General features: G+C 40.0%; 1 protein-coding gene across 2 annotated transcripts in view; it reads left to right on the forward strand.

Annotated features, from left to right (window-relative positions):
* The window catches only part of BABAM2 (BRISC and BRCA1 A complex member 2), a 308,321-nt gene that overhangs the window by 252,489 nt on the left and 33,597 nt on the right, over positions 1 to 22,235 (forward strand). For both annotated transcript variants that reach the window (XM_077813632.1, XM_077813631.1), the window contains exon 10: positions 2,506 to 2,588. In XM_077813632.1, coding sequence (XP_077669758.1) covers positions 2,506 to 2,588 — 83 coding nt within the window. The remainder of the gene's footprint in view (positions 1 to 2,505; positions 2,589 to 22,235) is intronic.

Genomic DNA, 22,235 nt, shown 5'->3' on the forward strand with positions numbered 1-22,235 from the left:
AAGTCTTCTTTTAATGCATCTTCTCCTGTAACAGCAGCAAAAGCAAAATTATTTTACCTTTCTGATTCTCAGTTAGATGTCTTGTTTGTTAGCTGAGGCAATGACATTCTACCTCTCATTATAAGGTTCTGCTGACACATTATATATAATCCTACTATAGCAGCTACAATCAACAGGATGACTTGAAGCTAGAGGTAAAACTTGCTGTAGGGCAGGAGAGCATGCTTATTACATGACCCTTGGCTATATAATTAACTTCCACTGGATAAGTCCACATCTAGCATCTTCAGAAAATGATGCACATGGGCCTTCTCCTGGTAGTGATGCTAACAAGCAATCCAGCATTATTACTTCTGGAAGCCAGCCACCACATTGATTCAACTCAGGAAGTAAGCTAAAATGAGGAGGAGATAGTAGATTTCATCCCTTTGGGAAGAAACTGAAGTTTCCTTATTTCTGTATAGAGTGACTACAGAGATACTATGACAATAGGCAAATCAAAAAATGAATGGATGGATGGTTATAGAGAGACTGTAAGGAGGAGCACCCCAGATGGTCTGAGGTGGCACAATGACACCTAAGGAGAGAGGCAGTCTCTATGGATCCAAACCATATAAGTCTTTATAGATTGATATCAATGACTTAAATTACCCCATGGTGCAAATCAGAAGTTAGTACAGACCTTGGAGAACTGGTCTGACTAAAAACATGATTTCTTTTCTGAGAATCATTCAATCCAATCCGTGCTACAGAAAACCCTCCATCTGTGCAGTGGATTTATAACACAGTTCTTAAGGGAAAAAGAATCCATCTCCATAATGACCAAGTAAACTGTGCTAGCATCCTGCTGTGGTTTAAACATGAACGTAGATCCCATCTGATCCCAGGGTCGATAAGATAAAGTTGTTTACCTCTCAGTTGATGATGAAAAGCATGAAACGCACATGGTACATAACAAATTAGTATCCTGAAACATTCCAGTTTACATGTTCTGATGCTGTCATACACTGGTTTGGGTATTTAATCCATTTCGGGGGGGGAAGGGGAATTGCATAAGCAACTGAATCAGAATTTAGGTCCTTGTGTATTATTTAAGACAATGTGATAAATTTTACAATATACAAAAACTAAATTAAAAAAACAACAGCAGCAAAAATAACAATAACAACAACAGCACCACCGTAATTTGACACGCCTGAGTGTTTAACAATATAAGATAATCAGGAATCGAGGATGAAGATATTAATTCAGCTGTCATATGGATTTTTTTTCTCTATGTGACTAAAAAATATGTCCATGTGAAAGCTCTTCTTCAAATTTAAAATATGATTTGTGGATTTTGAATGTATATTTGTATATTTTCGATGTATAAATTGTCAGATTTAGACTCCACCTAAGACCAGGGGTGGGCAAACTTTTTGGCCCGAGGGCCACATGTTGGTATGGAAATTGTATGGTTGGCCATGAATGCTCATGAAATTGGGGGTTGGGATGCAGGAGGAGGTGAGGGCTCCAGCTAGGGTGCGGGTTCTGGGGTGAGGTTGTGGGTGCAGGAGGGTGCTCCGGGCTGGGATCGAGGGGTTCAGAGGGCAGGAGGGGGATTAGCGCTGGGGCAGGAGGTTGGGGCGTGGACGGGGGGCAGGGGTGGAGACTCCAGGCAGCGTTTACCTCAAGCAGCTCCCAGAAGCAGCAGCATGTCCCCCCTGCTCCAGCTCCTATGTGGAGGCGAGGCCAGACAGCTCTGCGTGCTGCCCTGTCTGCAAGCGCTGCCCCTGTAGTTCCCAGCCAACGGGAGCTGCAGGGGTGGTGCTTGGGGTTAGGGAAGTGTGTGGATCCCCCTGGCTGTTCCTACACGTAGGAGCCAGAGGGGGGACATGCCGCTGCTTCCAGGAGCCACGCGGAGCAGGGCAAGCCCCTGACCCTGCTCCCCTCCTAGAGTGCCAGAGTGGGGCAAGCCCCAGACCCCGCTGCCCAGCAGGAGCTCGAGGGCTAGATTAAAATGTTTGGAGGGCGGGATGTGGCCCCTGGGCCGTTGTTTGCCCACCCCTGACCTAGACTATTGGAAGTCAATGTTATGACATGGGTCCCTAGATTTTCAGTAAGGTCTCTGCTTTTTACATCTAACTTCAATGTCATAGTGTATTAATGATCTCTATCTGAGTAACATACATGCAGTTTTGGGTAGATATGTTCAGTTATTACTGAATTATCATTGCAAGTGCCATAAGCAGAGCTCACTGCATTTTCAAAAGTATCTTGTTTACAATGACTATAGCCATTCCTCAGATGGAAGCTCCATTATTGTGATGGAAGTTAGAAAATTATTCCATTTGAGAGGAGCCACATGCAGCCTGCATTTGGATAGAACATAATAGCAGATAGTAAATAAAGTAAAATCTTGAGTATTTTCCTTCGCTTTAACTCAATATCCATTTGCTTATTGTTTATTATTGTAAGGAATATTGTGTAAAACTGTGTTCTTGTTTTATATTTCTGTTTTTATAGTGGTGTGGTGGAATATGATGCAGAGGGCTTCACAAAGCTCACACTGTTGCTGATGTGGAAAGATTTTTGCTTCCTTGTTCACAGTGAGTAGCTGTTAAATTGTTTCCTGTAAAAGGAAAAAAGGCAAACAGCTTTGACTATTTTTATTTAATGACTATGTATTTTTGATGTGGCCATCACACTTTTGAAAACACAAAATCTTGACTGCGATTTGAGAATGAGGGATGATTTATGCAGATAGATCTGATTTTCTAATTTATAAAAACACCAAATGTATTCTGGGAAAGTCAGGGCTGGCTCTACCATTTTTGCTGCCCCAAGCAGTGAAAAAACCTGTTGCCGCCAAATTGCCACCGTGGACGGCAAGGGAGAGAGAAGCTGCCGCTGAATTGCCGCCGTTGCTGGCGGAATGGAGAAGCTGCTGCCGCGGAAACTCTGTCGCCCCTTTCTGACTGCCATCCCAATCACCTGCTTGGAACGCTGGTGCCTGGAGCCAGCCCTGGGGAAAGTGCTCCAGTAACTTGCCCCAAGGTTCTAGCAGCACATGTTGGCACCCAGGCCATTAGTGTGCATAACCCCGGGGTACCCAAATTCATTCATCACCTGCCACGAACCAATAAATTTGTGGGCGTTTTTAGATCAAAATAATATACACATCCATAATGTTTCTTGTACTTGTATTTTCCAAGGTAAATGAATAGAAGTTGTTGCTTTTTTCAATTCACCCTCTAGAAAAACCTGCACCTGATCACCTTTGTTGACCTCCTGTAGTTAGAGAGAGGACAGCCACAAGCAAGATTTTAGGACTCAGTGGGCCACAGTTGACACTCCAGCTATGTTTTGGGCATCCTTGATGCCAACACTTTAAACTAAGTTTGTAAATCAAGACAGCACTAGAACATGTTGTGAGAATGAGGTGACTTGATCATGACCTACAAGTATATACATGAGAAAGAGATTTCTGATAGTTGGTGGCTCTTTAGTCTAGCAGACAGAAATATAACCAGTTCCTTAGGGGCTGGGAACTAAAGTTTAGACAAAGTCAGACTAGAAAGAAGGTGCATGATTTTCACAGTTACAGTAATTAACCATTGGAACAACTTACCTATGGATGTGGTGGATTCTCCATCACTGGAAGTCTTTAAATCAAGACTGGATATATTTCTGAAAGATATGCTATAGCTCAAACGAAAGCTGAGCTTTATGAAAAAATTACTAGGTAAGGTTCTTTGGCCTACATTGTGCAGGAGATCAGACTAGATGATACCAGTAGTTCCTTCTGGCCTTTAAATGCATGAATCTTAGAAACACAGAAATATAGAGAGTATTTGGTTTGGGAAGGAGTATCTGTGCTCTGTCCTCAGACTGTCAATCATCTTACCCTTTATTTATTTATTTTTGACTAGTACTCTTCTCTTCTCTTCTTTGTGGTGCCATTTAGTGTGGAACAATGATAAATGCCACACTGCTCCTGCAAGTATTGTATTATGTTAGCCCTTTAGTGCTGGAATATTCTTGATCGTATTCTTTCTTTTTTCTTGAATTTGGGACAATTCCTCCTATGGGAACACTGATGGTGGTGTCTAAATAGAAACTTGCTGAATGCAAGAGACTATAATCATTTTCGACTCTAAAGAAAACATCTGATCCTATTGTTTATGAACTCCAGAAAATTTGAAACTGGATGTAATTCCCACTATAGCTGTAGGACTTACAGCATAAGCCAATAAAGAAGGTCTAGTTGGACAAGTCAACCTTTCTTTATACATTCATTTCCCACTCCATGCTCTCACCGGCCAGGGGTGTCCTAGTAAACGTTCCTTCACTTTCTGCATCATTCTCCCCATCTTTTTCCCCAACCCTCCCCAGACTTCTTCATCCCTATTGTCTTTAGTTTGGTTTTAAGTTGTATTAAATTAAAGTTTCCCGTGGAGCAGATTTTTGTCTTGAGAGAAGAAAGCGTGGTATTAGCCCTAATAAACATGGAAGTAGCTAGGTTTCATAAGAGTCAAAATTCAAACTTCTGCTAAATGGTAGAGCAGTTTTTAATTGTTAAGTAATATTCAGAGCTCTCTACTTATGACTGTCGAGCCCTTGAGAGGTATGATTATAACGGAACAGCTTGTCACTATGAATTAGCTCCAAGGCCTTGTAAATTGTGCAGTAACTTATCTGTGCAAGTCATTGCATCACTTGCTTGTTGAATAACCCACTGCATAACTTAAATAAGTTACATGTACTAAAGGATATTGCAATGAAACCTACATTTCATTTCCTGAATAAAGTAATGCAGACTTTCATCTCTTAACCACTGAAATGACTGTGTATATTATGGTTGAATATTTATCAGCCTGTTGTTAAAATGTCTAGCACAGATAGATTTAAGTTGAAAAAATGTTGTACTTTATGTATTTGCTATATGGAAAAAATCTTCAGAGAATAAATAAAGTATAAGTGAGAAAAATGAGGAACTGTGCAAATGTGCAGAAGGCATCGTGGCAAACCAAGTAAAAGGAATAAGATTCTTTTTAAAATAGATTTGCAGCTTATGTAGACATACCCACGCGGGCTTTCATCTAGCTAGCTCACTAAAATTAGCAGTGAAGTTTTGGTGGTACAGGCATTAGTGTGGGTTGCACAAATGATTGTGTACCCAGGGTTCATAGAGTAAGTAGCCTGAGTTAAGTGAAAAAGTAAAGGACTGAAACTGTAAAAGGTAAATTGGATTTTAAAATAATAATACAGTGGTACAGAATACTGTACTTTACATACACTATTCTAATATTTTATTAAAGTCTTTTTTCTGTTGACTCAACTCAGGATTTATGTCTACTGGAACCCCCGCCTCCACTCCAGAACAGTCTCACGTGATCAAAAGTACAGTATTGTGCAGTACTTATGAAATAAAGGGCACAGTAAAGGAAGTCTGTACAGCTTGTCTTGCAATATAGGAGAGCTATCTAATTGCAGACTTCAGCAACTATTTTAATCTAATCATTATGTGAGTCTATCAAAGTCAGGTCAAAGTGAGGTCACAGGAACTGTTGTTTTAGTAGTTTAGTTCTAAAAGTTAATCAAGTGTTTTCAAAAACATATTATAAGAGAAGAAATGAACATTCAGAGAAGTTCATGTTCATTCACTTGGGAGAGGAAGTCATTAACCAAGTTTAATGTTAATAGTGGTGTAGTTGAAGAGTAACTCTATTCCCTTTGCTACTGTTTTATAACACTGATGTTTTTTCTTTAGTTTTGTAGATAAGATGATTCATTTTCAGAGACTTACAAGGTCTTTCTTTCCTTGGCTATGTACACATGCCTCACATTAATGTTAATACAGATTTCATGGGTGTGTGTCCAAGGTTGAATAGACCTCTGGATATAGACACAAGAGAGAGAATGTGTTACATAATTATTTTGAAACTTGATCTTTACTGTAGATGTACGTTTAGCATCTCAACACAAATGAGATTGGTAGAAGATAGAAGGATTGGAAATAGTAGCTAAAAAGTATCAGTGATGAATTAGTGGTTGTTTGCGTCTTATAATGGAGGATTCGTAAGGATATAGGTTTAAATGGAAAGATCTTGCTTCTTTGCTCCATATATCATCTTATATCAACGAGCATGGTAGCTTCCTTCAAGTATATTGGTAGCTTCCAGCAAGTGTGTACTCTGTGGGCAGTCACGTACCTTTTTGAAGCTGATGGGCACACTTGACTTGGGCAAAATGGAAAAAGCAATTAAGCTCCTTTATGTAGTAAGATAGCTGGAGCACTAGAAGTCACCACCCCAAGCACTGACCAAATGAAAGGCTTGAGCAAAAAATCAACTTCGTAAGAATGAGTTGGTTTCACTGGGAACTGATTGCCAAAGCAGGGGTTGGGGGTGTTAATTTGATTTTAGCTGTACGTGTTAGAAGAAGAAAGCAGCCAGAAAAGTAAGGACAAAGCCAGAGAAACACTGATAGCATGACCCTGAGAGGAAGCTGAGAGAGAGAGAGATTATATTGGGCAGAGCTTTGTCTGGAAAGGAGGCTAATAGCCAGCAAGGACACTGCCTGCTCTGTTTGTTCATACTGTGTTCAGAGAAACAGGTGTTTGTGTCCATGTTTTGTAAATAAACAGGATTGCAAGAAATAAATACCTGACTCTACCATCAATTTCTCCTCCTAATGGAAACATCCTGCAAGGCCTCAAATATTGGCCAACCATTCAGACCAAAAAGGGCAACCTATTGTACTGTTTAGTGTCTGGTCATATTTGAGTCTAGCTGGCTTACTTAAAGAAGAACTGTTGCTTTACCTTGACATGTATTACAGTTGTCCTTTGAGAAGTTGCTTCTGCAGATTCCTAGTCCAGGAGTTACTGCCCTGCCACACAAATCATAGAACAGTGTAAAGCAGTAAAGTCTCTAGGGGATAGGCGAGAGGAGACATTGATTTGGAACCAAGAACATAAAAGACAGTGCACCCTCTCACAGTTATTCTCTGTCTCTTAGCAGATTTGGTCATGAAGCCAATACCTTTCTCTTGTGTGGAGTTAAATATTAGGAGTAAAGAGTGGCTAGCACTGTAGGGTCCTGGTCCATGACTGGGGCTCCTAGGTGCTACCACAATTCAAATAATAATAAAAATAATAATGTTAATGAGTTTGATAGTTTGGAGGCCTTGTCAGTTTTTCCTCCCATGTGGGACTTGTTCCCATACCATTGGGTGCTGAAAAGAAAATAGTCTTCAAGAATTGTTCCTCCGATTCAATCAAAATATCTGCCAGAAATCGTGACTAATGACTAAAATTCCAAGCAGATCATCTTATGGTTCCTGCTCTCCTTGGGGTTTTGAACTTGATTGGCTCCACCTCCTCCACAGGATGTTGTGTGAGAAAAGCACCTTCAGCTAAATGTCTGGGAAAACAGGCAGTCCCATGGTCCAGGTCATCTTGCAAATGGAGGACATGGGTTACAGCAGTAAGAGTCTCTATTTATTTGAGATAGTTGGCACACATCTTGATGGTTCTGTGTTTTTAATTAAATATTTGAAATTTTTGTTTTATAAACTAAAATCTCTCCTGATTATTGTATGGTTCTTTTTATTTTATTGTTCGTGACGGTGTGGCTTCAAGAAGAGAGGTGAAAGGTTGTGGAAGGCGAATTTTTGGAAATGAAAGGGAAAGGGACGAGACAAAGAAAGCAAGTGCACAATAATGTAGGTAGCAAGACAGAGGAGAAGGGTGTGATGCACGTTGGTTAAGAGAAGGGAAGATTCGGCAGCAGAAGGTAGGTTAAGCATAATAACAAAAACAATGGTTTAAAAGTAAGAAGCTCAATACTGAGATACAGTGAAGTCAGAAGTCTGTTACGGTTATGACAGGATAGCTTTCTGCTCTTAGTGACAGCTAGTCAGGAAAAGGTGGAGCTTTTCAAGGACTATTCCTGGAAAGCTTAGGCTAGCAATGGTTCCAGGAGGCCACTAGGACCAGTTCTTGGGAGTGATTCCTTGACAGTGGAGTCAGCAAAGAAGGGTAAGCTGGCAAACCCAATTCCTCCTCTGGCTACCTGCCATTTGCTCCCAGTAATGTTTATTCTTTGGCGTCTGATCCTAAAATTCACCCTTGTGTAGAGAGCATCTGCACAAAGATTAGTCCCACATCTAAGTCCCACATAAGTCCTCACAATAAGGTTTAAGTGGAATTTACATGCTACGTAGGTCTTGAGCATGGGGTGAATGTCACCTGTTGAGTTCAGTGGGAATTGCAAGTACTCCCCACCGCTGAGGATCAGGCACCTTGGTGGGAAAGTGGTTTTAGTCACAGATAAGCTACTCTGTTCCTCACTTAACTGGGTACAGTCCGAGGCTAATCCCAGAACTCAATTGCAGTATTGTGGGGAATGAATTGCCCTTTTGCTACCGAGTTTCCATCATTGCCAGGTCTTTAAAGGGGCATTGTCAACCAGTTGTAGTTTCAAATTTGTATTGTATCATAAATAATTATATAACCTCATCATTATCTATTGAGAATATTTCAACATCACGTTCCTATGGTTCCTTGCTGGATGTTAATATTCTATGAGCTGAATGACATTTTGCAGGCCTTAGTGCTTTGTGTTTGAGGCTAGTAAAGTTGAAGGCAGAGGTGGTTTGTCTCCTTTTATTCTGTTTGCCTGTGTTCATATTAGACTGATATAAAAATATGTCAATATTTTAAAGTAGATTTTGTTGATAACAGCGGGTTGAGATCGGACAAATTATAAAACTTAATATGAATGGAAACCATACATAGTGAAAAGTAAATTAGATTTTAAAATTCTTTGGTTTTATGGCAGTGGTAGTAGTAGCAGAAGCAAGCATTTTTTGGTAAAATGTCAGTTTCCATTGGCAGTGTCTGTCGTTTCAAGGAAACATATGTATGGTTTGCATTTTTTGAAGTTTTTCATTTTTTTATTATGTTGCTCTGGATATTTTAAAGCTCATTATTTAGTATTGCTTCATCTGCTTTGAAATGGGAACTACAAGCTCTTTAACAAGTGTCTAGAAAAGTCATCAACTTTCACAGTAGCTTCTTTTACTCTGAAAAGTGACTATGTAGAAATGTCACTACTCAACAGTCTGTCTAGACCACTACTACCATAAATGAACAGTTCTCACAAACGTTAATGAACTTATCCTCAAAGATCACCTGTGAGGTAGGGAAGATGTATTATACCTACTTTACAGGTGTGGAACTCAGAGACAGAGAGATTAAGTAAAAACAATGAGTCGTTGTTTAGAGACTAACAAATTTATTTGGGCATAAGCTTTCGTGGGATATAATCCACTTCATCAGATGCATAGAGTGGAAAATACAGTAAGCGGGTATAAATATACAGCACATGAAAAGATGGGAGTTGCCGTACCAAGTGTGGGGGTCAGAGCTAACGAGGCCAGTTCAATTAAGTGGTTTCCCTTAGGTCACATAGGAAATGTGTGGCAGGACTGGGAATTAAATACTGATTTCCAGAGTCCTAGTTCAGTGCCTAAACAGCAAGACTAGTTTTCCTCTCCATCCTTGCTTCCTGTGTGTATTCAGAGTTATATCTATTCACTTTCTAAGACAGTAAGCTTTTAGCTCTTTACCATGTTATCACTATAAAGCCAATATACTTCTTGCATCAGCAACAGAATTGTGAAGTAAATTCCAATTGCAGAGCCAAATTCTCACCTGTTACACATGTGCCACAACTAAAGGAAGTGAGGTGGCACAGATGCAATTTAGGATGTAATCTGCCAGCACTAGGGTGTGCCTGCTAAACCCAGGGTTGTGAGTTCAATCCTTGAGGGGGCCATTTAGGGATCTGGAGCAAAAATTGGAGATTGGTCCTGGTTTGAGCAGGGTTGGACTAGATGTCCTCCTGAGGTCCCTTCCAACTCTGATACTCTATTCTATGATTCTATGAAGTAACTGGAGTGGAATTGGAAGACAATTGGATTGTGCAGGAGTAATTTAGAGTATAATTTGAAAACAGTGAGATTGCATGGGAGTGAAATTGGAAGAGGGTGAGGTTGCAGAGGTGTCATCAAGATTTTAGGAACTTTATTTCTGGAGGTGAAACATGAGCAGAAAACAAATCATTTTGATTTTCAGCTCCCAGGCTGAGTTTGAAATACGAGCAGAAAAAAAATCATTACTTGTAAACTGAATAAAATTAATAAGGAACCATTATTAATTGACTGCCATTTTTACACAGACACTTGTCAGAGGAGAAACACACTTTAATTGCCTCCGTATTCTAGTGAAACACTATTTAGCAACTACTCAACAAATTGCAAAGGCTTTCTCTCTCCTCTAACAGCATTAGTGCCATAAGAAGGATAAATGCGTCTTTTCTCCAGCAGTGGGACATCATAGTCCCAAATCTATGCTAAGTTTGAGCACAGATTTTTCTACACTGACAGAAACCACTGCTGTACTTACAGTGCATACTTCAAATGGCTCAAATAGGCAAGGTTCAGCTTTATAGTGCACCAGTGTTTCATCACTGCTAGGAGAAGTTGCTATAGAAACTGGTGCACCAGAAACAATACAAAGAAGTGGAAACCAGAGGAGGTAACCCTTGGGAATTAAAAAAAAAAGAGAGAGAGACAGAGAGAGAGAGAGGGGAAGAAAAGTCATTAACACGTGGCATGCACATGACAGACAGCAACTCCCCCCGCCCCCCTCCAATCCCACTGGAGAGAATTACATAAGAGTTAGAGACAGAAAGACCTATTAGGTTATCCATTCCGTTTCCCAGGGGCCAGTGCAGGATAGTTTCCTTTGGTTCATTTTCTGGTATTTTGTCCAGTCTAGCTTTTAAAAGTCCAAAGCAGTAAGGTTTAATGGGGCTGGAGGATAATGTCCCTCAAAAGATAGAAGTGATTATAAAACATTTGCCAGGTTAGTTTTACAACATCCTATCATATGCTTTCCTTTTATTACTGGAGACTGTTTGAACAGACTCTTAATTTGTGCTGTGAAGTATTTCCCATATAAGACTAAACAAAGAATACAGAAACTTTGTTTGAAGGACATATTTTAAATTTATTGTTTTCACAAGCTGGAGGGCACAGTCTTTCTAAAAAGTCATCCCAAATTGCACTGCGATTATTTTGTATTATAAGAATGGGGTAGTAAAAAACCCAAAGTTCAGCAGATCTACCACTAACAATAAATAAGATAAAAGCTATTCAGTGGAACTGTTTGTGTCTTTCTTGAAAAGTCCCTTTGAAGTATATAACCTCTTCTGGTTTGTGTAGCCCATAGAGCTAACTTTAGCATTTATTTTATTCAGCAGTAATGCAAGGAACCTACAGGCCTGTATCTTGTAAGAAATTGGCTTCAGTAGTTAGCATAAGACTTGAGGCCTGTGAACATTGGCACAGATAAATGGTTCAACCATCACCCCTAAGTTTTGGGGAACAGGAAATGGAGTGTGGAAGGGTGAATTTTGTTCATAACGACATCAGCAAACCACAGGAACATGAGCTAACACCAGCTTCTGGATAGAACATTCACAGTTATCTGACTGCAAGAGTGCCGTGGCAACAAATTGATATATATGATAATAAGTTGAGATAATTAATATGCTAATCTATAGGAGAATGACATCCCAATATTAGTAAGATGAGGAAATACAAATGAGGAAGACGAGAGAAACCCCTACTGACTATACATTAGATGTAGTGGTGTCAGCATAATTTTTTATAAAAAGGATAATGGTCACTGGTGATGATGAGGAAGGTGATGCTGACGAGGAAAATCATGGCTAACATTTCAGGTTTTTCTGCAAGGGGTGGTGTGAGTATATGGATGTTCAGATGTACATTCTGTATTATCTCTCTCTACCTTACTGGTTTAAAGTGTTCGTGACTTTGCTAAATGTATTAATAAACTATTGTAAATATAGAAGGGCTCCTACAGTGTGAGTATTGCAACTGTGCACATCAGGGTTCTCCACTGTACTGTAATTTTAATAATATTGGACCTGATCTTGAGACAAGAACCTGTTAAACCTCAAAGTGATAACTGGGAATTCTTAAGTAATCAATATAATTACTACATAGTCATTAGATCAGGCTAAATTTGACAAGGACAGAGTAGTGTTTTGGCATTGTGGCCTTGTCTAATCTGATGCTTTCTGTAAAGTTTTGCACCATTGCACTATTACTAGTGCTGCTCTCCTGGTGATGGGAATAGTGGGAACTCTAGTGTAGACAAAGCACTGGTATTTTTACCACCATGTCCTTTATCTCTGGTAAGTGGCCAAATAGCAAGTGTGAAAAATCAGGATGCGGTGGGTGTAATAGGCACCTATATATGACAAAGCCCTGAATATCAGAACTGTCCCTATAAAATCGGGACATCTGGTCACCTTAATCTCTGTGCAGATCAAATCTAGATGACACAGTAGTAAAAATGCTAGTGGTCACCAATGCCTGGTCTACACTATAGCTCCCATTGTTACTACCACAGTTAGGAATTTTAAGAAAGATCTCAGTATAGACATGGCAATGGCAAAATGCTGTTCAGTCATTCTCAAACCAGAAAGAGTTTCACACTTCTGAAGAACAGTTTTTATAGGAGATGCATAAATTCCAGGCTCAGTGTAATCCACAAGATAAACAAGTTCAAACTTCATAATATGCAGAAATAGTTTATTCCAATATAAGTCATTGTTTCCATTATTCAGAAAGACACATGGGCTATGGAAAAACATTATAATCAAAAATAACCACTTCTGTATTTTAGACTTTTAAGTTGGCCTTCTGCAAAGATGTTATATGCAATCATAAGAGATGTTTGGGGAGGGACAAGTTGGATGGCTCAAGGTCTTCAAAATGGGATGTATAGCCTTGCTCTTCTCGGTCACCAGTTCAAATCTAGCTGAGGTTTATAGTGACTGAAAGCCATTCCTATCCAATATGAAAAAGAGTTGGAGGCCTTTGTCCATTTCAAAAGGAGCATGTTTCCATCACAATACACACCACCGAAGTTGTCATTAGTTGATCCTTTGCTGGCAGTTTCCACAGAGAGGCCAAGAACTAAATGACCATACAGCACTAACCTTCTGCCCCAGAGGTACCTGGCTGGATTAAAGCTGACCAAGACAAAGATTCACCAACATTTCTCCCACCCCCACCCCCAGTCTTTCCATTCCATTAGGCTGTTCATAACCCCTCTAGCAAATTCACCTTCTGAGCCTTTCAGTGGACTCCTGGCTTACTTCCTAATCCTGAATACTTGATCTTCCTATCAACTGAGGCAGGAAAATTTCACATGGTTGTAAGGGTCCACCATTCCACAGATCTTGTTTCAGTTTGAGGACTGGGTCCTCAATGAGTAGTAGTCTTCCTTCTGTGTCATTATTAAATTAATGCTCCAGCATGATGCTATGGGGTATGAATTTCAGACACAATGTAAATCCTGGATATTGCCAACATACAGTTATTAAAGGGACTCCACTTAAAATGACACACTTCTGATTTTTTTAACCTTCTACTGTTATTATTACACCTAAGATTAATGTATAACCCAAAAACTTAAGAGAAAGCATACATTTTTCTCTCTTTTTCAGTTGCACTTGGTACATTTGACAGCATTTCATGTATAATCAATTTAATTCTTTCAGCTGGAAAGGCAGTCAGTTCCCCATGTTGTCTGCATGCATCTTTTACACAGCAACAAGAGAAAGAAAATCATTTTTCAAAATAATAAAATGTGATTACAAAAGCACAAAACTGGCAGGGGCCTCGGGGGCAGGTGGAGCACCATGAACTGCTTTTAATTCACTTTTAAAATCTACTGGGTTACAGATTTCCAGCTGAGAGTGTTCCTTTGACAATCCTATGGACCTTCTGCAGCAGAAGGGATGTTAGTCTTAATATATTTACCAAATTCTAATCCAGGTGACCCTACAGACCTAATTTGCCCCAGTAATTTCAGTTGAATGTTATTCTTCATTCTTTCTCCTTCTCCCTTAAAAATATTACCACTGTGGTGTCACTGACATAGAATGGCTGATGCATTTCCAATCAATTGATAAGTTCACTTCATTGGTTGATAGTGATTCCTGTACTTATGGACCAGATTCACCCCTTCAGTCTGCACTTTGAATCAGCAGAACTTAGGCTACAGGTTTTCAGCAGCAGAAAGTCAAGGGAGGAGTGGTGAGATACAGTAGCCAAGCCAACTATAAGCCCTGATCCACTGAGGGATCTTGACCGAGCCACCGCAAAGCCAAACATGCTGGTGACGAGGCCAGGTCAGACAATTCAGGAGGTGCACTGAATCAGCAGATCTCTTATGGAGCCTTCACCGGTGGAGCTCCCACAAGAACTTCATGGAAGCTGCTTTCTTTAGTAAAACCCAGTTGGAGGAGGTGCAATGGTACCATCACCTGCTTTCTCCCAGTGGTGAACGCCTCCCCTGGTGTAACTGCCCTAACCTATGCAGAGGATACAATGTTCATGTCCCTGCACCCATGGTCTGAATCTGGTCCATGGTCTGTAAGAACATAAGAACGGCCATACTGAGTCAGACCAAAGGTCCGTCCAGCCCAGTATTCTGTCTACCAACAATGGCCAATGCCAGGTGCCCCAGAGGGAGTGAACTTAACAGGTAATGATCAAGTGATCTCTCTCCTTTTTCATGTATACAATTCATGGTGTTATTGGATAATGTTACATATTTTGTCCTTTAAAAGTTATCTGATTCTTACAAGGAAATATACATATATAACATATCAGAACAGATGCAGGAGTAAATACTAAACAATTGTCACTAGCCAGTGCCAGATCGGCTCGCCAGGTATGTTTCTTATACACCTCAAATAAAGTGTATGTGTTTATACCTCTTAAAAAAAATTCAAACTCTTAGTCAGTCATTAAGCTCATGTGGGTGGTAGACTGTCTACATAATCCCCAGTGCTTCTGTGTGTTACTGTTCTCTCTACCAGAACAGAAGTGCATTTGTATTTCTGATCTCCACCCACTGCAGGAGGTTTCATTCCCTCATTACATACTGTATGAAAGTATGGAGGTAGAACAATCCTTTCAATGAAATGTGATAGAATGAAGTCATTCCACCCCAATGTCCAAAACATAAATGAATGCTTAGCACTTTTCATTGAGCCGCCCAACACCCTGGTGTGGTATGTATGTTGGCATTACTAGCCCCATTTTACAGCTTTGGAAACATATTGCTCTAACAAACACTAAGTGCTTTTGTCTGTATGAACAGTTAGACTGAGGCAAGTTGGCATGTGAATCAGCCCCATGCTAGACAGCGCAGACTGACTGACATGTGTTAACAGCTCATTAAGGCCTGGTCTACACTACAGAGTTAGGTCGATGTAAGGCAGTTCACGTTGACCTAACTCTGTAAGCATCTACACTAAAATATAGCTCCCACCGATGTAACTCACTCACTGTGCTAACTTAATAACTCGACCTTCATAAGAGGCATAGTAGTTAGGTCAACACAGTGTCAGTGTAGGCATTGCGTTGCTCACATCGACTGTTGCTGCATTTCAGAAACAGTCCCACAATGCCCCCATACTAGCAGTTAAATTGGTGCAGGTGCTCCTGGTGAGGGAGCGCACCACCGACACACAGAGCATAATGTGAACGATTCCATTACTGTGGTGGCTGTATGTCAACGTGACTTAGGTCGGCTTAATTTAGTAATGTACATTTGCCCTAAGAATTTGAGACTTGCCTACTATGTAAGAAGTCACTGTTAAGAGATGTTCAGTCCATGCTCTAACCACTAAACCACACTACTGTCTCTGTCTTTAAAAAGTTAGATAAATATCAAGAATTGATTTCTTTGGTAGCCATGTTGTCAAGTATACAGTATATCTCCCATTCCTTCTCATAGTATTTAACACAAAAGTATTTTTTTCTTTTGTCCTTAGCTACAGTATTACTGAGGCAGTCATGTTCCTGTCTTGTACTGCAAATTCTTTACAAATAGATACTGAGAGGGTTCCAGTTAAATATATGGTAGAGATAAAAGATAGGGTGAAAGCACTCCTGTTTCTTTTTTTATGGTCTGAGTACCTTATCTTTTCTTTGAGATTTATAAACATGGGAGACAAGTGCAGCCTGGAAGAGGGGGCTGGAAATGTGAATTGGAGTATTGTAATATAAAACAAATTCTGGGTTGCTTATAGATAGGAAATTATTAACACACCGGACCTCTTCTTTAAAAAGAGAAAAAGTGTTTCCTCTCCTTTTTGTCTGCGGTTTATTTACCTTGCTTGCAAGATAGCACTGAAATGAAAAGGTCTACATAGAACCCTATTGTTACAACTTTAGATGTACATAGTTTCTAGAAAAATAACCTTAGTTGCACTGCCCGTGGGGGCACAGTTTACAGTTCTGTAAGTTAGTAATGAATCACTCTGTTTCACAGGCTGACTTTCATAGTCTGTTTCGTGTTTCACAATCCAAGGTTTGTTTATAATGTTTCTTATGTTGCAGGTAAAATGTACAAATACTCAGGCTCAATCTTTACTTTAAAATCTAAATTTAAGCCCTAGGGAGGGAGGACAGTTATTTAAAGAGGTGCATAGAGGGATAACAGTGGGTAAGGAGATGAAATAAGGGGAAAGTGTAGACTGGGTCTAAGGAAATTGATACAGATTAAGCAGGGGTGCACAGAGGTTTTTGGAGGTCTGGGACAAAATCTGAAACAGAGGCATCCCCACCCTTCCAAAAAAATTACCGCTAATGGGAGGCCCAGGAGGCAGGGGGTTGGTTTGGAGAGCGAGCCAGCCCACAGTCATGCTGCAGCAGTGTCTCAGCTCCTGTCCCATGCAGCTGGGCCCTGCTCCCCACTCCAGGTGTTGCAACCTGGTATGCAACAAATGGTGGGCCAAATCTGAGTGGTGTTGCGACCCCACACCTCAGGTCAAAATGTCACTTGGTTTGGGGGCCTCCTCAAATGTGGGAGCCTAGGGCAAACTGTCCTTTTTTTCCTCACACCCCTCCCTAGGCAGGTCTGTGATTAGGCTGCGATTTACCTTTTGCTTGTAGCAAGACTGAAGCCTGATCTACATTAGAAAGTCATACCAACAAAACTCTCCATTCTTCTGTAAAGCTTGGTGTGCATCCATACTTAATTGTGTCCCCCAGAAAAAACCTCCCACTTTCTCCAGCTGTTGTACCTGTTTCCAGAGCAATATAGGCCCCTTGCAGTTCAGTTCTGTGGGCATAGTGGCACTCTGGACTCACATGTACCTACACCCCTGTAAACAGTCCTTCAGCTGCAGCCCCACAAAGCAACATTCCCTTAAAGAATTCCCTCTCCAATAGTACATTTGATTGAACTCTGCTGCCCAGGAGGTCACAGTGGCCAGAAGTTCACCTCATTTTAAATGCCCAGTGCAGTCTTCTTCACAGCCACATCTGTTCCTCTTAGCTGCCACCTTTTGATGAAAACATGGCTTCTTGCACTCAGTCTCATGCTGTTGCTTTGTCCAGGAAGAAGGTGCACTATGGGGAGAGGAGCCATGTGCAGGCACAGCTACCGCCCTCCCTCAGGAACAAGAATATTTACAGTGACTTGGAAAGGAGATGGTAAAACTCTAAATTCACTCTTGAGTCAGCTTCAGTTGAATCTCTCTAAGCACTGCATCCTTGCAAATACAAAAGGATTGTATGTGCTGCCCTTACAGTGGAACAGAGAGCTGTGTTCCTCTTTGTTGCATCTGAGTTTGCAGTGGCGAGTTCATAAATGTCATATGAAAGTGTTTGATTATGGGATAAATCAGAGGGAATTGTGGGCATTTGACCCCAACCTTCAGAATACTCTGAGAGGTATATGAGTATCCCACAACGTAAAACAACAAGAAGGTCAGATCATATATCTGTGTGTGTGTTCATTAACCTGTGTACATGAGACAGTTAGGAAGGTTAGTTAGGATATCTGGGTGCAGAGTTATCAATATGTTGAGGACACTTATCTCTATACCTCAGTCATGCTTGATCTGAAAAGAGCAGTTAAACAACCAGCCTCACATAGGAGACCGTTTTTATTATAGGTGGAGCTGGTAGCACTGCTTATTAGTAAGGTTGCTCAACACTTCCCATAACAAGATCCTGTTTTCAGTTGCTTACAAAAACAGGACTGGGACAGTGAAGAGGCTGAAGAGGACGTGGGCAGAAGTGACCAGGTTTGAGGAAACAAGATACAGAAGGGTCTGTGACCAGTAGAGCACATTCCTTTCCAGAACCTGGAATGGAACCCCAGATTCCTGAATTTCAGCATTTCTCTGCTGTCAGCAAATACCCGTGAAACCCACTGGCAAAGTGTGTCTCTCATCCCCCTCAAGTGCTAGAGGATGGCAACCTACTACTCATATCAGTTACTCTGATAGCTCAAGTGGTGGAGGTCTGTGTGGTGGAGCTAAAAGATCCAACCCTGCTGATGACCCAGATGAGGGCTGATAAGGTTTCAACTGGAGTATTGTGTCCAATTCTTGGTGCCACATTTCCTGAGGGATGTGGACAATTGGAGAAAGTCCAGAGGAGAGCAACAAAAATTATTAAAGGTCTAGAAAACATGACTTATGGGGAAAGACTGAAAAAACTGAGTTTGTTTAGTCTGGAGAAGAGAAGACTGAGGGGAGAAATGATAACAGTTTTCAAGTACATAAAAGGTTGTTCTTGTTAACCTTTGAGGATAGGACAAGAAGTAATGGGTTTCAGTTGCAGCAAAAGTGACAGGTTTCAGAGTAGCAGCCGTGTTAGTCTGTATCCTCAAAAAGAACAGGAGTACTTGTGGCACCTTAGAGACTAACAGATTTATTTGAGCATAAGCTTTTGTGAGCTACAGCTCACTTTCCACTGCATGCATCTGATGAGGTGAGCTGTATGCTCAAATAAATTTGTTAGTCTCTAAGATGCCACAAGTCCTCCTTTTCTAGTTGCAGCAAAGGAGGTTTAGGTTGGACATTAGGAAAAACTTCCTGACAGGGTGGTTAAGCACTGGAACAGACTGCCTAGGGTGATTGTGGAACTTCGGTCATTGGAGGTTTTTAAGAGCAGGTTAGACAAACGCCTATCAGGAATTATCCAGTTATTACTTTGTCCTGTCTTAAGTGCAGGGGACTAGACTAGGTCACCTATTGAGGTCCCTTCCAGTCCTACACGTCTGTGGTTCTATGATTATATCATATGATGAAATTTGTTTTTTCAGTTTGTTTTTATAAAATGTAGGAAATTACACACAAAGTAACTGTGTTAAAAGAACCATTATTAAGGTTGAAAAGTCAAGCACTCAAAAGTTAGGAAACACGGGAATTAAGGTTGCCTAATTCAGCCCCCGTAGTATGTATGTTTTATGATACAGTCTAGTTACGTGATCATATACTGTTTTTTTCACAGGATCCCTGCATTTTTTAGTGTACAGGAGGGACCTGCTCTGTGGATACAGTAGAACCTAAGACCTTGTCTATACTACAGGAAAAAGTCGATATAAGCGACGCAATTTGAGTTATGTGAATAGTGTAACTCAAGTCAATGTAGCTTAGATCTACTTGCCATGGAGCGCATACTATGCAATGTCAATGGGAGACGCTCTCCTGTCGACTCCCCTTACTCTTCTCAATCCAGTGGAGTACAAGAGTCGACAGGAGAGCGATCTGTGGTAGATTTAGCAGGTCTTCACTAGATACGCTAAATCAACCGCCGATACGTCGATCGCCATGCATCGATCTCCCAATAAGTGTAGGCAAGCCCTCAGAGTTACAAACACCTCAGGAATGGAGGTTGTTTGTAACTCTGAAATGTTCATAATGCTGAACAAAACGCTGTGGCTGTTGTTTCAAGCGTTTACAACTAAACATTTACTTAATACAGCTTTGAAACTTTACAATTCAGAAGAAAAATGCTGCTTTAGCCATCTTAATTTAAATTAAACAAGCACAGAAATAGCTTCCTTACCCTGTCAAATCTTTCTTTTTAAACTTTTCCTTTATTTTTGTCGTAGTTTACGTTTAACACAGTACTGTACTGTATTTGCCTTTTTTTTTTTTTTGGTCTGTGCTGCTGCCTGATTGTATACTTCCAGTTCTAAATGTGCTGTGTGGTTGATTGGTCTGTTTGTAACTCTGGTGTTCATAACTCTGAGGTTTTATTGTATATGAAATGGAGCAGGGATTTTCTTGGTTATGACATACCTCCCCTGCATACTGCTGCCAGTTTTGTTTAGAGTTTGAACTTTTGAAAGAATAAGCATAACGTTTTGTTCAGAGTTACAAATAGCCTCCATTCCAGAGGTGTTCATAACTCTGAGGTTCTACTGTACCACTAAAAGGAATATAAAATCAAATGTCGAAAAAAAATGTCTTTACCACCGATCTAATCAGGAATCAAAGATTTGCATGTTATATTAACTTGTAAGATTAGCTCCAAGGTAAATAATACTTTCTTATTAACTCTGGAGTTGTTTGCCTGTGTGATGTGAATGGTTAACATTGTTCTGTTCCAGACCTCAGTGTTATTGACCTTTGAGAAGGTAAACAAAAGAAGCTTACTAACTCCTGGCATAATTTTTCAGGCAATTGTTAGCCAGGGTTTGTTATTTAGATAACAATATTGAAAATATACTGAGCGTATCCATTAAATTACATGACAGCACAAAAGCAAGAAAAACTCAAATGTGTATGTATTGTTTTTTGTAGCTTCTTTTATATTTAGAAAACATCAAACTATTTATAAGCTGTAATTAAATCTCTGTGATTCATTCTTGATGTGCAAATCACTTTTTCTTTTTCATTTTGGAATAAATACAGAATAAAAAGTTAGGGGCAATGTTGAGGTTCTTTGCCCGGGTTTACTCAGCACTGCCATAAAAGTTTTACCTGAGTAAGGATCGGAGCTTTGCCAAATTAGGGAGTTGACCCTATTGGTAATTAGTCTGTAAATGTTAGTGTAGTCTAAGTCTGAGTGAAACAAGTGTCTTTCTGTTTTTAACCCTACTTGTGTGCTCCTCTGGCCAATTATTGTGTTATTTAAAATAATTATTTTAAAAAAATAAGCCAAAGTAAAAAATCAAAATGATTAAATTATGCTGAATCTGAAACTGAATCAGAAAGCTTTACTTTCCTGAACTAGTTAATAGTTTAAATTTTCCAACGGAAGCGCTTCCATTCCTGGGAGAGAAGGGGTAAATGGGACTTCCTTTGACAACCTTTTCATTTTAAAACCAAGACTAGTTTGACAGCAAGATTTGTACCTTCCTAAGTAAATATTACTATTTAACCGTATGACTTGTGGAAGCTTGTTAAGTGACGTGACTCACCTAGATAAAGTTATTTTTAGAGATGTAATTTGTACTGTTTAGAAGGGGAAAAAAAAATGCTGGTAAAGAGCTAAATCCCTCATTATGGTTTACAAAGCTCATGAAACAGCATCCATGCAAAAGATGACTAAGCAAGGGTCTATTGCCACTTTCAGGAATTTACAGACATGAGTCATCCACTTATTGTCTGCAGATACACCACCAAGGTACCTGTGAGTCAGCTTTGATTTGGAAATAGCACTTGCATTCAACATGAATACTTTTTTTGTGTTTCTTAAGTATCTGAGTACTGTGGCTAAATAATATGCTAAACCAAAGCTTGCTTTTGTAATCTTCACAATTCAGATGCTCACTTAAGAAAGTGTGATTGATTTTGCACTGTGATGCATTCTACATAGTAAAATATAAATGTGGTGTGCGCTTGATATAATTTTGCCAACACTTAACTCTGTACCCTTGTATACTATACAGAAGCAGATTTTATCTGTGTTCTATAATACATAATTATATCATTTGTATAACCAGTAAAGGGTAAAAATCTTCTCCATCACACCTTTGCCTCCTCCACAAAAACACAGGTTTGACCAAGAGCAAAATATGACTCTTTATCTTCAAAACCCCTTGTAAATATTAACTTATAACATGTTTTCACATCACATAAAATAAGCAAACTTTGGGGCTGAATTCAAACTTGACATAAGAAACTACTACTTTATTAACTCCAGTGGACTTATGCCCGCTATGCCAGCAATGAATTTGGCCCTTAATGTCTACTTCTGAAATAATAGCTGGCTATTTGAGATGTGTAGAGCAGGTTAAAGTTCAGAGCCATTTCCTGTTTTCTTGAACTATAGGTGTGGTTGTGCTCCATAATTAGGGTCACATTTTTGCTTCATGAGACTCAGCTCAC

The sequence above is a fragment of the Eretmochelys imbricata genome, chromosome 3, assembly GCF_965152235.1.
Source record: "Eretmochelys imbricata isolate rEreImb1 chromosome 3, rEreImb1.hap1, whole genome shotgun sequence".
NCBI classification, from domain to species: Eukaryota; Metazoa; Chordata; order Testudines; family Cheloniidae; genus Eretmochelys; species Eretmochelys imbricata.